This window comes from Ctenocephalides felis, unplaced genomic scaffold (assembly GCF_003426905.1).
Source record: "Ctenocephalides felis isolate EL2017-DRISC unplaced genomic scaffold, ASM342690v1 CF-g0.4_SCAFFOLD_01886, whole genome shotgun sequence".
Classification (NCBI taxonomy): Eukaryota; Metazoa; Arthropoda; class Insecta; order Siphonaptera; family Pulicidae; genus Ctenocephalides; species Ctenocephalides felis.
Genome location: NW_020538040.1, coordinates 92140614 through 92158916, shown reverse-complemented (window position 1 = coordinate 92158916; position 18303 = coordinate 92140614). Strand labels below are relative to the sequence as shown.

Below are 18303 nucleotides of genomic sequence, written 5' to 3'. Positions count from 1 at the left end.
ATTTTACAATAATTGCAATCACACTATTAATTGAAAAACTTTGTGCTTATTCATAAAACTGGACTCACCAATAATACGCAAATGCCTACATACTAAATTTTTATAATAAATGGGCAATAACAGCTAGAAGAATACAACACTAAATTAATCTTGAACAAAAGCAAAAGTAACAACTTTACAACTCGGAGAAGAATCATGGACCTTCTTTTTTCTACAAGATTGTGAATGACAACATGAAACTCTTAGCAAAGCTCGAATTTGTCGCAATTAGACAAGAACCTTAGATCTGATAGAATAGTTATAGAGTTAGTTGTTAATACAACTAAGTCCACAAAAAATACGTGCATAACAGTTCTTCAAACAAATTAGCCAAGATAGTCCACGAGTATTGCAGCAGTTTGAACTATTTCCATACTCGTCGAAACGTTTTGAGACTAACGTAAAGCGAAAAAAATTAATACCTTAAAGTGTATCTATACAATAAAATACTATGTGCTATTAATCATTATGTATAATAAAATCTTATGTTTTCCATGTACATATTACGCATAAAGTGTACGTGTATTATATTATATGATGATTATATGTCAGTATTCAAATTTTATATTAGAAGTTTAAGTTATAAAATTATTAGTGTTATATTATAAATTTACTGTACATAGCCGATTGGCGTTTATATAAATAAATAAATTAAATAAATAATTAGAAATTAAATCCGGATCTTTAATGCATCGACGTTTTGCCTTACTACAGTTTTTCTAAAATTACGTAACGTTTTTCGTAAATTACGTAATATTTATTGTGGAAAAAGGTCTAAATATCTGTATATTTAAGTAATTTTCTTTAATGTATAATAACAATACACATTGTAACTAGTGGGGCGCATGGCATCGTGCCTTATGGCAAATTGCTGGAACTTCGCGTACCAAAAATTATTTTTTTTTTAAAAAGATTAACATTTTTGAAAAAAAAAATTACTCTGAAAAAATTAGATTTTTGAGAAACTATAAGTTTTTGACAAAAATTTACTTTTTTTTGAAAAAAAAAAGAATTTTCGAAGAAAAATTTTGAAATATTTTGGAAATTCAGAACATTTTTTCAAAGCAATCGTACTGCTTTAACTGCATAGAGACGGAAGATCGAAGCGCGTAAGCGCCGCGTCGCAGTTTAACGGATAAACATTGGTACGGAATCCATACAAATGTAAACAAAATTTATACTTATTGTTAAAATCTCTATAAAATATCTGATAATTTGATGTGCATATGTCTAATGATCATTTTTGACAGCCAAATGGCATTTTTATTTACTTTTTTTAGTAGATCTCCGAAACCGCTGGACATGCCTTCATGAAAATTTGATCAGTTCTTCATCTTGTTTATACAAGTAAAATGTTTTATGAATTATTCAAATCGGACGCTCCGTTGTCTTAAAAACTGAGTTACCGTTTTTGGCACTTTTTGCCCCATATCTTCGGAACGGCTAGACCTGACTTTACCAAAAACTAATCAGCACGCCTCCTTATCAATACAAATCGATTGTTTTTTGAAGTATTCAAATTGCTTCATCCGTGTTCCCGAAATCGTCGACGAAAATTTGCATCCGCACACATACATGCACATACACAAACACATACATGCACATACACAAACACATACATACACACACACACAAACACCATTTTTTCTAAGGTATGCCAAAATGTTCAGAAAGTTTTGAAACATAAAGATATAAAGAAATTTTCATTTTCAATTTTTTTGCGATTACTATAACTTGCCCTACGGGAGGTTAATAAATCCCATTTTTTCTGGTGATACAACTTGCAACTTAACTTTGTGTAATAAGAAATAAGTTCTAGATTATGTCTATTTTTTATCTTTCTAAATAAAATGTATGATTTAAAGTAACAGGGCAAACGAAGATCTTATTGTATTAAAAATACAAATATCGATAAGATAGAAATGCAATGATAGAAGTTTGTAAATTCTACAGAAATTTTCTATGATCGAGTATGCAAGTAATGCAGCGTTATCGGGGATACACTATTTTGCATTAGTGTAGGCTTTACTTTGCGAGTACACCATGAAATATTCAAAATAGGTGAGCTTAATATATTCCTCCATCCGCCAGTCGTTAGAGCCGCGTTGTGCAGAGCGTGGAGTGGATGGGAAACGAGCATAATAAAAATAGTTGGCATAAAGTTTGAAGCCACGGTTTCTGCACATCGCGTTGCGCAGCCAACACACACACCCCATATATTGCATGCACTCTGAAGCTCGAGTACCTATAAGCTGCCATGTGCGCCCTGCTTGCATGCTCACTACGGCAAGAGATTATTTTTAGTGTTGCATATTGAATGACAAACTTTTATGCACTGCACAAAGGCTTCAGATGACCGGATTTTCTACGTATAACGAAAATATCACAAAGATTACTGTGCAATACGTGCATACTTTGTCTCGAACGGAAGTAATAAATGAGATCCCACTGACAGAAATACATATATACCTGAGCTACATTTATTGGTTAAAGTTTTCAAATGCAATATCACTCGCGTATCATATACGAGGTGTGTTCAAAAAGTACCCGGAATTACTAATAATTAAATTTCGCGGGTCTGGAGTGTCTGATTGTCAAAATTTTTTTTTTATTGTGTTGGTATACATGCCCCTAAAGTATGATGAAATTTTCAGCTATATTCACTGTTTACTTTGTCTGTGGTAGTCGCTAAGGTTCGACGTGTTTTTCTGAGCTCGGCGATTTTTACAATGGAAGAATTGAAAAGTCAAAGAATTTGTATTAAATTTTGCGTAAAAAATGAAATAAAGTGTTGCAAAGTGCAAAAATTCACCAGATATGGCTCCGTGTGACTTTTTCCTATTCCCAAAGTTGAAGAGACCCATGAAAGGACGGCGGTTTTCCTCGATTGAAGAAAATCGCTGAGAGTGCTCAAGGACATATCAAAAAGTGAATATCAAGGGTGCTTCGAAAATTGGAAAAAACGCTGGCATAAGTGTATTATATCTGGGGGGGACCTACTTTGAAGGGGACCACATTAATGTAGACGAATAAATAAATATTTTTTTGAAAAAACGAAAATTTCGGGTACTTTTTGAACAGACCTCGTATATGAGAGGTCATAATATGAGTTTGACGTAAAACAATACAGAAAACGATATATTAAATGTTTAAAACAATTTTGTACATATCCATACACAATATTTATTTCAACAAAATACACATTTGTAAAAAACGCAGTTGAACGCTTAATTTCTCCAATTACAATAATAAGTACAAAATTTTATTTATATTTCTATGGGTTCCGTGCCAATATTTAGATTGTTTAAATGCTAGAGACTGCAACGCGGCACTTACGTGCTTCGATATTTCGTTTTTGAAATAGCTACGCAGTGCGATCACTTTGAAAAAAAAAATCAAAAATTGAAAAAAATCTAAATTGACAAATTAGTCGATTTTTTAGTCTTCCAAAAAAATTCAAATTTGTTTAAAACAATTCAAAATTTCTGTATTTATGTTACTGTTATAAAATGTATTAAAACTCTCCTTCGATACTCAGGTTGTTGAGTTATAATTTAAACCTTGTAGCTGTGGACTGTGGATATTATGTATTTGTTGCAGTTCTAATTACAATGACTGATTTGTCACTAAGTTATAATGAAATAAGATATATTTATTGGTTATTTATTATACATGTTGTTTCGCGGACTTCACTTTTAGAAGTGAAGAATTAGTTTAATTAAAACACTCCGCTACCCCATCTACCAGAGATAGCAACCATTCCGTGTAAAGCTTAATGCCCTGAAGGTTGTCACCGTCATGGCCAATATAATAAAATACGTCCGAACAATTTCCAAAAAGATTTTAATTCTCAAATAAATATATTTTTTCAGAAATTAAAAGTAAAACAAGACAAACAAATCAAAGTCTTTCAATTTTAAAGATCCAGCAATCATTGCAAATATTCTAAAATAATCGAATGCCATAACATACTATTTTTTTCTATAACCTTTAATATGGGCACAATGCCGTTCCATTCTATTCAAATCTGTTCAAATGAAGGACTTCATTTCTTAAAAATCTGTCGAACTATAGGGAATAGTTTTAGAAAATGCGCTCGTTCGTTAAGGGTTGACATTAGATGGAAAATGTTAACATAATAAAATAACCTTAAAATGGATAAATTAAAAATAGATTAAGAAGTAACAAAGTAAAGAAGTGAAGTTTATTACCTTGTGCGATTATAATTATTAATGGTAACATAAACAACTATTGTAATTGAAAGTGAAAAATAAAAAGAAAGCATATGTATACAAAGGAGAGACGATCAAATATACAAATACCATGATTCACATATTTTTAATTACATAAAAAATCATTCAACTTATTACACAATAAGGAATGTACTAATATGAAAATCATCATAAATATCTAATGCTTATATAATGTAATAATTTAGTTACATGAGATGAGGGCGCATAGTTCACGCTCTTACCGCGATGCATCGGTTTGCATGACGCGGTTCGGAGATTCAGTAGCGGTGCAGGAAGGTTGACGTCTAGGCTTCCAGTGATTTACAATATTAGACATTTCGCGGCTACGAGCGCATCCTATGAGAAAAGCAGGGAGGCTGAGGAACGAAAACGAGGTAATGATGCGGCTTGCATATTTTGACAGGGGCGAAATGGATGAGAAAAATTGAATAAGGTTGAAAACTATTTGTGTCATTCTTTTATACTAATAACTCACATTTATGTACCATCGTTAGTTTCAGCACAGCGTCATCTAAAATCGCAAGAAGATTGTAATATTGTTAATTATCTATAAATTTGAACCGTTATTCATTGAAATTCAATTAAAATACTTATATAAATTTATGTAGCAATTACGAAAGTATTGTTATAATGAAGCAATTGCTATTTGCAAATACAGGTTTGTACAATTTAACACGATAGTTATTATTAAAAAAAATAGCATGTTACGCAAATCCGTGTTATATGGGCCAAAGAACTAGTACAAAAAGAAGGGTTACGTTCCGAAAAAATAAAAAAGCAACATATTATAATCTTTTAATAAATACTATTATATTTATTAATTAATTTTTATGATATTGTTTTGTCATAATTAACAAGTAAGTATTTTCTAATGCTATAGTTTTCTTTTTGAAAAGATGTTCTAATACTCCGAGCATTTTTCTGTGCTACCTTCATTTCTATGCTTTCTTTTTTGCAAAAAATATATTTGCGATAGTTTGCTTTAGCGAAAAGATATTTAAATATTTCCTTATTAATACAAAGCACATGTAAAATCACCTGTGATGAAATTTTGTGCTCATTTCATCTGAAGAGTTTTTAAGAAATTATGACTAGTTGATAAGCCTAAACCTTTTCTCCAATAGAACGCGCGCGCTCGAATAAAAAGTGTTAAATGAGTTACCTTTGGCACTAGTTTCATCACATTTATTGAGCTATTGTACAGCAATTTTATTAATTTTTGATTAAATATAGTTTGTTTTTCAAAGGTTTTACTACATTTATCGTTTTATTTAAGATTTTATCAATTCTCAAACCGTATTAGCGCAAACAAGTGCTTTAAGTTTGACGTGTTATAAGGGGGGTGGTCTTAATCCTCGAACCGTGTTATAGGGAATCCGTGTTGCAGAAGTACCGTATTTAATCAATGTATGACACCAGTTAAATATTTTTAACTTCCCGTAGGGCAAGTTATAGTAATCGCAAAAAGATCGAAAATGAAAATTTTTATATATCTTTAAGTTTCAAAACCTTCTGAACATTTTGGCATACCTTAGAAGAAATGGATGTATGAGCGTGTGTGTGTGTGTATGTGTATGTGTGTGTGTTCGAATACAAACTTTCGTCGACGATTTCTGGAACACGGATCAACCAATTTGAATAATTCAAAAAACATTCGATTCGTATTGATAAGGAGACGTGCTGATTAGTTTTTAGCGAAAGCAGGTCTAGCCGTTCCGAAGATAGGGGCAAAAAGTGCCGAAAACGGTAACACAGTTTTTAAGAGAACGGAGCGTCCGATTTTAATAATTCAAAAAACATTTTACTTGTATTGACAAGATGAAGAATTGATCATGAGGGCAGGTCAAGTCCAATTTATAGTTTCTCAAAAATCTAATTTTTTCGAAGTAAATTATTTTCAGAAATATTATTCGTTTTTAAAAAAATAATAATTTTTGATACGGGAAGTTCCAGCAATTTGCTTTAAGGCACGATGACATGCGCCCCACCAGTCTATTTTTATAATAATATTTAAATAAATATTGTTAATTGTGCCACTATTTTATAAAATTTTTGAACATCATTATTTCCAGGATAATAAAGAGATGCGTATAATAAAATTTATTTATGAAATGATATTAAAATTTGTATAGCCAGGTTAATCATTTATTACAAAATCGCCTGTACGTATTAAAAAAGTCTTCTGCTTCTGCTAGAGTGAATACGTTGGTCAGAAAATTATTTATTTAAACGCGGATAAAAAAAAAACATTAGCAAATGTCCAGTCAATATTATTACTCGATTTCACCCACTTTTCTAGATAACGATTAATTAATGCAATTCATTACTGCACATCGGCGAGAACGGATGAACCTCCGCTTCTTGGCGTCTCTACCCACGGCTTTCCGGCAACCCGCGAGCTTGCGATTGCAAGAGGCGCGGAATGAACGCATAGTTGTGGCGTCTTTGCCGGCGACGGGAATGCAGAGCTATAGGAACATTTGTACACTCATCATGTCGCATTAGAACATCGCCACTGTGAGTTATAAGCGGTCGACGGTGAGCGTCGTTTGCTGGCGATAAATAGTGCTATATATCAGACAGCGTTTGAATATATGTGCAATGACAATACATTACGGACTTGTGAATGAGAAAAGTAAAAATTGTAGTTTATAATTTAAATGTTTATAGAAGTTTGCAAATTCATAAATCTTCTTTATATAATATAAAAGGGCTCGCCCGTAGGTAAGCGGTTAAGAGCGACGGGACTTGTTTCAGAGGTCCCGGGTTCGATACCCACTTCGATCAGCCTGTTGTCAGGCAGCAGTGACAACGATTTTCACTTGGAAAGATAGATAGCAATATGTTTCCAAGTGAAAATAGCCCTTGCCCGGCATTGCTGCACCAATAAAAAGTCAGCCCTATTAGATTAATTCTAATAACAAAAATCATCAAATATGGATGGATTAATCATTGGGTTACCATCTCAAAATACGAAGTAAGGAGAAGTTTCAGCCCAACAGCTCATAGAACGTAAGGTTCTGATTGCTGTTAAATATATAATAATAAAAAAATATAATATAAAAACTTACAAAATATATAAAGTTGCGGTAGATCTTTATCAATAACAAAAATTATCAACCCGAAATATCATAAAAAATAAAACAAGTAATTTTAATAAACGAATGAACTAATTGAAAACAACCAATTGAACAAAATTTTTAAATATTATATAAATTATATTAAAGAGAAAATTTAGGCTGAGTCCATGAACTACACATACAAAAGTCAATGATGGGTTTTTATTCGTACAAGAACTCTCCACCGCTCATGTCAGCTAGAATTTAACATCGTTACACGTAGCTCACACGATCAACTATTAGACTCTCACGACGCCTCCGAGCCGAAGCCACGTTCGTCGGGAATAACCTGTCATCATGGATAATGCCTTCGTGTCATTAAAATTTATTCTCAACCCAAGGTAAATAAACCGTACGCCTTGAATATGCCATGAACGTATACCAAAAACAGTCTCGAACCCAAATTTAATAATTGACGCAAAAGAAAGCAATTTTATACATTATTTTATTGATTATGTTAAATCTGATATAAATGCAATTATTAATAAAAAATAAACATTTTTGTAATTCATTGGGACTATGTAATTTCGTACCAAATAAAAATTATATAAGTAGTTGAACAAATATGTGTCGTAATAATTTTCCACATCTGTGCGTAAATTATGAATTAAAATCTTGATTAAAAATACCCATTTTATGAAATAAGTGGTTAATATATTCAGTTGCATTGATCACCTCTAAGGAGACAAGACACCTTATGTCGTGAGATGGATAGATGCGGCGAAGGAGTCAAGTCACGTCGTAACCACAGCATAACCGAAACGTTGACATCGCGCGGGGTGTCTGCAAGAATTTCACCGTTAGAGCGCTTTACAAACCCCTTGGCATCGCGACGAAACCGTGTTATCAACGGCCTCACTCCCCAAGTCCGCGGCCGCTATTGCCGCACAAAGCCAACTCAGTACTTTATAATATCGTCGCTGTCTTCTTATTATATTAGCGTTCGCACGACTGGATTATAAGTCATATAAGGCGACACCCACACAAATGCCGTTGCTGAATTCAACTATCGCATTGCACATATGCAGCCGACGCGAGACGGGCGCTGTACGTGTGCGGGCTGCCGTATTAAGTGCTCTTTGCTTCGCGGAGAATTCCATTGCAAATCGTTGCGTTCTGCTGATATAAACGTAAAGTTGAAGTTTTACTTCCAGTTTACCTCACACAGCACTCAAACCTCTGAGAATGTTATCGAAAGAAAGGCATATGTGGGAAATTCACTCCCGAAGTGCAGACAGGGTTTAGTGCAGTCGAGCCTTTGAATATTAATAGAAGTACAAATCGAAAAAAACTTACTTAAATTAGCAAATATATCAACATATAGTAACCCACAAATTCTGCATCAAATTTAATTTACTTTCTAATATTATCTTAACAGCCGTTAATTTTTACGTAGCTAGTTTTCAGATGCGTTTGTCTTGTAATATGCTATATTCATTGCACTATGTCTTATACAAACAAAGCTCACGCAGTGTATTGTATTTAAGCAATACATTACCACAATTGCAAAGTTATAATTATTGTCTCTAAACAAACGAGTCAATACTGTCTTTGTTTGAAAACTTAGACTGATTATACACTGTGTTTACATGTTCATTACTATTGTACGTATAATTATAGTGTCATCATGTGGGTGCATAATAAAGAAAACCATGCATGCTCTGTTCACTTTAATTATTTATTATTGACGTTATAATTTTTACAATATGTTTTAGGTGTTTAACTAACATTATATGAAGCTCATCAAGGTGTGAATAATAATGAATGTGTTACCGTGAAATAAACGTCAAGCGGATTGCAAACCGCGGATCAAACTGCTAAAGTAAACTGAATCACTGAGGTTCGGGTGCGATATTTAAATCTCTCCATTCGCCAGACACAGAACAACAGTATAATTGGCAGTGGTTGTAGTGTCGGCACTTAAGTCCGACACAAACACTACAAGTCGTATTAGCGGTCGTAGCTGTAACAAGCATTGGCGAGTGCTCTTGACTCCGCGCTCCCTATGGTACACTATTTGCATTGTCTTTACACAGGGGCAAACCGCTACCTTCTATTACAACCAAAGAGCTTTTGATGAGATACAAACTAAGTACCCGTCAGCCGAGTGGTCATTACAGTGGGAGAACGCAGTTGTATCGCGCGGTCACCACGTGGGTGCACAGGAATGGGACAGTTGTATCCCTTTGGGCGACGGCGGTTGCCGATGCTAATGGTTGTCAACACGATAGTTCTGGGCATCGTGTGACGATGAATTTGTTTGACTTGCAATTAGCGTTGAATGCGAGAGCACGTTGAGTTATTGTCGTAGCGTTTCACGATGCTCAAGCATGAATTATTAAAATTAATGCAGTATTAATATCCGCATAGACTATGTGTTTATTTAAGATACGTTACGTGTAATAGACCAAAACTAGTTAATAAATATACTTATATCATCGTCCTATTATATCGCTGCATTGATATAAATCAATCATCATAAAAATAGTCACCCTTAAAAATAAATTTAGAAACGACCTCAGTATATTTGTTCGTTTTCATTAGTGGTGACATTTTTTTATTATTATCAAATAAAATGTACAAAACTATTTAATAAATACCTCTGTTGATACTGCCCGGAGATAACGATTGAGTTGGACGTGTGACTGGTACCGTGCTAGCATCACTGAGCGTTGGGCCTGGACTACACGAACTACTCACTGCCGCGACACTGACTACACCTTCGCGAGCTACATCTTGTATCGCGGAAGCTGCACGTGAACCAACTCCCGCAGGCTGCAGTATCGTATACTGTTTAGATGCTCCAGGGGAAGCAACCGAAGGCACACTTGTTTTCGGAAGCATGTCGTCGGGCTCCAGCTTAGCAGGTTGTAAAGGCATCGGTCCGGGGACGCATGATTTGTCTTCCTCGAACGCGGTTTCAGGAGGAAACGCTGTCAAAATACGCTTGCTGTCAGCTGGTGGTTTAAAGGCCGATGCTCCTGAAGCGCGTTGTGCGTAAGACGCATATAATGATTGATGATGTCTACCAATTACGCCATCTCGATCTGCTACGCTTCGTCGTTTCGATACTTTGTCGTCATCTGCTTGCTCTGACATATCTATCTCTAGAGCATCAGATGAATCGTCCACTAGTTCATTAAAATCAGGAGGATCATAACGTTTTGCATCACCTTTTCGTAATGTTATTACATCTTTAAGAGAACATGCATCACTTGCCGATGAGCTTGCAGATGAAGCGACTGGTGACATTTTTGATTTCTTCTCTTCAAACAAATTTTCAAAATCTGGGGATTCATCGGGATCTCGGCTGTATGATGATTTTGAGTCTGGCCAGCTACCGGAAAGACTTTTTAAAGCAGCTTGGGTTTCTCTTATTAAAGCTTCGTTATCTTCGGCTGGTTGTTCATCTCGTGTTGGTTTCTTTGGTGTTGGCACTACGCGTTTCTTTTGAGGAAGTGGTGCTTCAGTTTTGACAGGTATAGTTGTTTGCTGTTGTTGTTCTTGTGACTGTGAACGTTTACGTCGTTTGACAGAATCGTTTTGTGTTATTACTGGTTCATCTTTTGATGATGGACGCTTTGGCGCCACGGATATAGGAGTTGGTCTGTGCATATTCTCAAAAGAATGTTCAATATGTGGCTCGAGTTTGCGCTTTTTTAAGTGCGGTGCGTTTGTTACACTGGTGCTGAAATGAATAGAAAATAACACTTCAATAGGACGTTAAGACAAATATTTAATTGAAATATTAATATAAATTACGATAATCATTCAGTAATGCTCTATATAATCTACATTATTACATTTGATTATCGATAAATAAAATTAACATTTTTTTCTCAAAAAAAATATTTTAATTACATATATAGAATATCTCTAATATTACATTAGCTATATATAGAAAAAAACTTTTAATGCATGTCAAACCATTATTATTGAATAATGACAGGCTAGACATGAGTGTATGTACTAGATATGCAATAACGCTACACAGCATAGGTCAGACCTACTACTTTCATCGGATCAAATGACCACCGTAATTATACGGTACACATTCACCACTTAGTGTTCAATACGTTCCTAACAGCTACTTTGATGCCTCGAATACCACTTACAATGCAAAGTGTCTAAAACCTGTCATTTGTGCATTAATGCTTAAAATAATACACCGTTTTCGAGAAGCGCGATCACAATCACTAATAATAAAAAATTTAAGATACCAAATTATCAGCAATGAATCTCAAATCATTATTATTTTACTATAAAGGAGTAAATATAAAATAGATAATATCAAGTATTTTTCATTAATTCGTTAGTTCTACATTTAATTTAGTTAATTAATGGAAAAAAATACCAGCTTGCTAATAAACTGGATAATAAAATTAACTTCATCAGTCACGCGCCTAAAAAAATATTTGTCATCGTTGTAATAAAATCACTTTAATTCTTAGATAACACATATTATTTAATATACTCCAATTTGATTTCACTAATCGTTTTCGTAGGAAATATTCCCTTTCGATGTTAAAAGAGGAAATATTTAGTCTACAAAATTGAGAGACGACAAACAGAATACTAAATTGAGGTAAAGTTTTCACAAATTGTATCACTTGTATAAATTTTCATTTGAATTTGCTAAATTCTACTTTAGTAATATTCACAAAAAATATTTTTTATTACATCGTGCAATGCATTATTAATGAACGATGTAAAGGTTAAAATATGTCATTCAATGTTAAAATTAATTTAAAACAGGTACTTTTAAAAAATAATTATATGTTTTTTCAGTGATATTTGAACAATTTCATAGAATTATCCATTAATCTAAATTACAAGCTTTATGCTAGTAATTAACAATTTCTGAGATGCACGGGTCCGTGGTAACTCACTATCCCTTGCATGGATTAGCTATTCTAGTATACCGCCGACGATAACTATATACAAAGGAATTAATGCGCATCAGTGATTAATTTAAGGCATATCGCCTTAGGTTCGTTCTTCCTTAGAATAAACGAAATTCTTGAACTGGAAGAATATCTGGTATCTTAAGTGCCTGCTCGGCGGCAATATTGCGCGTTGCAACACGGATTTCGCTATCTGGAATGTCAGAATGCGAGGATTATTGTACATCATCCCTGGTGAGTAGCGGGCCTCTGGATTAAGCGAATTAAACACGAATGCGAGTGTTAAAGACGCATTTTCTCAGATAACGTCGCGAATAAAGAAGGACGCATGATGCGCGCAAACAATTACATAGTCTAATTTACTCAAAATATACGCACAGATGCTCGAAATGACTAAACTCTTAATAGATACGGATATATTTACGGGATTAGGAAAATTTATTTTAGGTATCTTTGCATGTGAAACTTTTGGCACTGCTAGGAATGATCATGAAACACTTCACATTAGAATAACATTATATTTTTTTAAACAAATCTATTATATTGTTTTTTTTTATTTTTTATTTTTATTGGCCTCGCTTACTCGAGCATTTAGCCACCTACATTAATTATATTGTTTTTTTATATATAATTTTAAAATATAAAGTTTGTCACATACAGCGGATCTTAATAATGAATGACAAAACGATTAAAATCAGTTAAACGCGATATTTGAGATAATTGCAATTTACGTGCGGTTTACTTGAAATTAATTGATTATACCATGTTTTGTTATGTTAATATCAATCAACTGATAATCTGCCAGCAAACCTGGTCTACTGGGTGCTAGGCCAAGTCCAAATTGATTTCGCCACCGCTAGGAAATGTAAATTTAATTTTCAATCTATACAACAGGCAATCTTTCCATTGCGTCATTCAGGTTCCGGCAGTAGTGACCGTCATCCGCTCTCGGGCCGCGGTCGGAAAAGCGGCCCGCGGTGTTATGTATATTAAAGTAGCATTTTTATCCATCGGACGGTTTCATATGAAAAGTTAATCGAAATATCTTTACATAAACAAAGGCATTTCGTCGTGTATTGTGTGTACATTGCTCCCCTAAGCGACGCGTTTCCGTTTACACACGTTTATCCCATCCTTCGCCGACGCACGTACGTCTGGCGTGTGGAAGCCGAGAGGATGTGACTCATTCAATCCGCGGCATCATATCCGTGATTCTTAGGGGGATTTATTGGAAAATCATATAAAAAATAAATAAATATACATAACCCGATAATACGATGATAAATACACCGCGATGATCTCTTTGTGCCGGAATTCCACCGTGTTACAACAGGCAGAGTATCGTAATAATATTTACAAGAGTTGAAATATCGTTCATATAAGAAGGGTAGAGTATTTTACGTAAATCTAGGTACTTATGAAATTAGATGAAATCAAAAATTTTAAATATAAATTGATGAAGTATAATATTTAAGGGTAGACTTATGAAAGTCAATCCTTTATAATATGCCAATCCATTATTATGTTGTAACCATTATATATTGAAATATATCTTTTAAAATTAAAAATTGAAAATATAAATATTTAGGTATTATGAATTTTATTTTTTCATTATATTTATTTTCAATAACTAAAATGGAGATATATTTATTTATTTATGTATTTATTAGCAAACAATTTTTTTAAATCATTTTATTCTGCAATCTATTAGATAAAACAGTGACATACAAAACTAAGAATAATTTTGTATATTTTAAGATTTTTTTAAATTTAAATATTATTCAAAATTAGATTTTATATAATTGAAGACTATCTATGAGGTTGAAAGAAATGATATAGATTATTTACAGATTATTTAATAAATCAAATTGAGCATTAAAATATACTATATTGAATGAATCAAATAAAATAATTATACTAATTTTAAATAAGAATAAATTAAATATATATATATACATACAAAACTGATTTTTTTTAAATTTTAATTTTTTTTAAAATAAAAATATTATTAACATTTAGTATTTAAAAAAATCCAATAATATTCATAAAATTACATTTTTCAATTTCTTCAATGATTTTTTTCAAATTATTTAATAAATTAAATTAATTTACCAAAGTTACAATTTTTTTTTCGTTTATTTATTTATCGTTTATTCGTTTATCTATTTCATAAATTATGTAATAAATAATAAGCCCAAAATGATGTAATATATTTTGCAATTTTATATAATTTATTTTATTTTATTTTAATTTTATTCAATAATGTTTTATTAAGTCATTAAACACTAAGTTAATTCAATTATTATGAATTTATTTATATTTATATTGACTTTTTAATAGAACAAATATTATTTATTTTTATAACGTAATCATGAGTACATTTAAATTTGTAATTTTTGAACCGTATTTTTTATTTAGCTTTTAAAAAATAAATATTTATTTATATTGTTTTTTTAAATATTGTGCTGAGTGAAAATGAAAAAGTAAAATAGTTAATTCACAAAACTAATAAAGTATTATAATTTTCTCTTTCTGATAATTCATAGCACAAATGTATTTTCAGAATTATCAGGCCAATTTTATTTTATAAAAAATATATCACAACCACATAAAATAAATTTTAACACAGGTATTTAAGCACGCACAGTATATATTTTGAATAAAATTAAACTCACCATATCGAATTAATCATTTCATATTATATTCTCTGTTACATTTAGTGAAATATATCACTATGCAATTCTACGGCAAAGTTTAAGTATATATCTTCTAATAATGTCAATTGCCTACGTTAATTATGGCACAAGCACATACACCACACAGAATAGCAATCACGCAATTTTATACAATTCAAATGCAAGTGCTGAGCGTGTTTCAATAAATGCTATATTGGTTCCAGTCCGTACCTATAACGGTTTCTAACGGAATTAAATTCGTTGCACGTACAAACGTGTACAATACGCTAATGTTTTTCACTAATTCACTACGATGATTATTCTAGAAGATACTATTATCACAATAAATACACTTATTGTCAATCATATCCAAACACTTAACATTTAAAATTGCAGCACAGATTTGTTAAAAATTCATAATCTTGTAAACACGCACGTTTCGATTGTTCGAATTCATAACGGAGAACTAGTCGAGACTCAGATATGAAATTTTCATGAATATTTAATTTTATGGTAAAAAGTTTTTACTTAAAGCCGGCGTAAATGAAACTTTTTACATTGACTCTTGGAAACTTTTTGTTGTTCAGTTGTTCTTCTTTACTTTTGTTTCTTTCTTCGAGACTTTTTCGCGATCTATTTTATACATATAGTTATATGTGTGTATCACCGCGAGAACGAACTTATAACTAGATGTTACTTCTACGAAGTTTACACCTGATCTGAATGTATCTAGCGTTTTCTGAAAACACAGTACAGGACTATAACTGAATGTGCATACGCACACTTGCAGCCGATGTCCCTGTATTTGTATATAAAACACTGCGTGCGCATTCCACCCCCGATGGGCTATGTATAATAGCGCTGGCTCGCTCTCTTTTCCATTTGCTCTCTTTTAAAGGGAAAACATTCGCATCCCCGCCACTTTGACCGGACTCTAGTGCCGCGTGGTGGGGCTACGGAGACGCGGAGCTTCACGGAGCGGCCAAGAGCTTTTCAAGTCAGTTGGGTGCTGTGCATCGGCCTGCACTCACTACCGTTTCACGTATCTGCGATTTCTAACGTTTCACACGACAGTCGCGAAATATATACTACGCACAAGCATTCTTTGCTAAACTGAACATGATGATTTTCAATAATTTATACAGTGATGCAGTACAATAGTTTAGAGCTCTCAAAATTCTCAGTTTTTCTTCCAAATATTGCAACTTTTTATTACGAACGGTTTGGCCTATAGACGAGTTGCAGTCGTAAAATTCAAGGAAATTTGAAAAATTTCAAGATGATCAAAAATTATATGAACACACATATCGAATTATATATCGATTTTACTTGTAATTTTATTCTGCATCTTTCGTCCGAACAGGTTTTTTCGTATCTTTTACCTTTTAGCTTATAGTATAGAATCTGTGTGAATACTTAAATGTTGAAATGTAAAGTGCGGATAAGCTTGAGCAACTATTCACACTCTTTGATATTTTCATAAAGAAATCACGTAAAGTATTATACATCGTTATAAAAGCCTAATTTTTTTTTTCATATATCACAACTTTGTATTTCGATCAGTTAGGCCAATAGGAGAGTTGCAATCGTAAAATTTTTTTGTTGGAAAAACCTTAATTTTATTGAAAATTAGGTATATGATTTCAAAAAAAAATTTTTTTCAAAAGATATTTTTCATGCTGTGTTTGTAAAATTTCGTAAATATTTGCTGAAGAATATGAAAACGATTCATATGAGTGATACCAATGTACCAATTCTCTAAAATTTTCATATTTTTTAGATCTAATTGTATTGATAAAAATTTAAACATGCAATCAAAAGAAAATTTATATGTTTATCAAAAAGCGCATTATTTTATGTTGATATTTAATAAATAATATTAACTATATAAATTAAAAAAATATGATAAAATTGGTGAAAACATATTATTTCGCAATAGTAAAATTGTATATTACAATCAAATGTAGTTAATTTTATATAAACATATAAAATAATGCTATTACTATGTCTTCAGAATATCATTCTTAAAATGATATTTCAATTTTAGGCGTAAATTTACTAAATAAATTTATGTCTGATTATTTTCAAATGTACTAAAACAAATAATGATTAGAAATTATTTAAAACATACGAGTTGATTATGTTTTTGAATATATAAAGCAAACTTGGTTTCTATTGCTTGCTTGCGAGCGGGCTTGAAATTCAATTAATGATAGAAGTTATTTGAATTAAAGCTAATTTTATAACCGTAAAAATTAAATAATATTTAGAATAAGAAATAATTAAATTTGATAATTAAAACTAATAATTTTTCAATATCCATATTTTCCTATTGCGTATCAGGATATCATATTTTCTATAAATTAAGATTTCCTGTGACTTATTCATATTATTTAAAAAAAAAAATTTATAAAAAAGAAACTAGATAACTAATAATAAGTGAATAGTTTTCACAATTTTGTAATGGGAAAGCACCTCATGCTATTGGCTTAATAATTTAAGGCTTTAATTAATTATTTACAAATATTTATACATTTTTGAAATTAAAATAAGTAAAAGCGACAACGAAAACTATCTTTGAAATATTACTTAATAAGTAACATATAAATGCAATATAGACGGCAATTGTCTTGGATAAGTTCCCGATATTTTAAATATTTGCAACATTTGATAGTAATTTATATATATATATATATATATATATATATATATATATATATATAAATATATCATTAATAAATAATTTTGCTGAATTTGATAATAATTATTAATATCGCCCATTTACAATCAAAGAACTATAACACAAACAAAATCTCAATGAATCTTTCAATTTGCAATTTGAGAAATTACTTTTGGCCCAGTTACACTTTTTAGAATGTTAGTCTTTGGCACCGCTATTGACACACAAAAAATCTATAATCACAAAAACTTTAGCCCGAGTCATCGATACCTCGAAGATTATGCCGAGAGTGTTCCGAATAGAAGGGTGACACAGCGGGTACTGAAGACCGCGCGGGTGGCTCTCTCAAGCCCTTGGCTGGGGGTTTGAGATCTTTAATTACAGCGCCCTCAGCCGCGGGGTCGCATGATTTATGACCTTGACGCGAGGTTTTGGAGGTCTACATGCCTCCGAATCGGATCATCGGAACGGATCGAATGCGATATAAGCAAGTGCTAATCGAGAAAACGGTGAATTCTCGAATTTCCATACGAATGCATTTAATGAACTGCAGTAGACAATGTGATATCATATTCTTTTATCGAAAGTTAGAAATTACTTTCAAAGTGATTATTTATATCAAAGACATTGTTC

The 18303-nt window shown here is 32.1% G+C and overlaps 1 protein-coding gene across 1 annotated transcript in view; it reads right to left on the bottom strand.

Annotated features, from left to right (window-relative positions):
• Positions 1-18303, bottom strand: part of LOC113375528 (myelin transcription factor 1) — a 141071-nt gene that overhangs the window by 26437 nt on the left and 96331 nt on the right. The window contains exons 3-4 of the mRNA XM_026615461.1: positions 10101-11099; positions 10012-10067 (exon numbers count right to left, since the gene is read on the bottom strand). Of these exons, the coding sequence (XP_026471246.1) occupies positions 10012-10067; positions 10101-11099 (1055 nt within the window). The remainder of the gene's footprint in view (positions 1-10011; positions 10068-10100; positions 11100-18303) is intronic.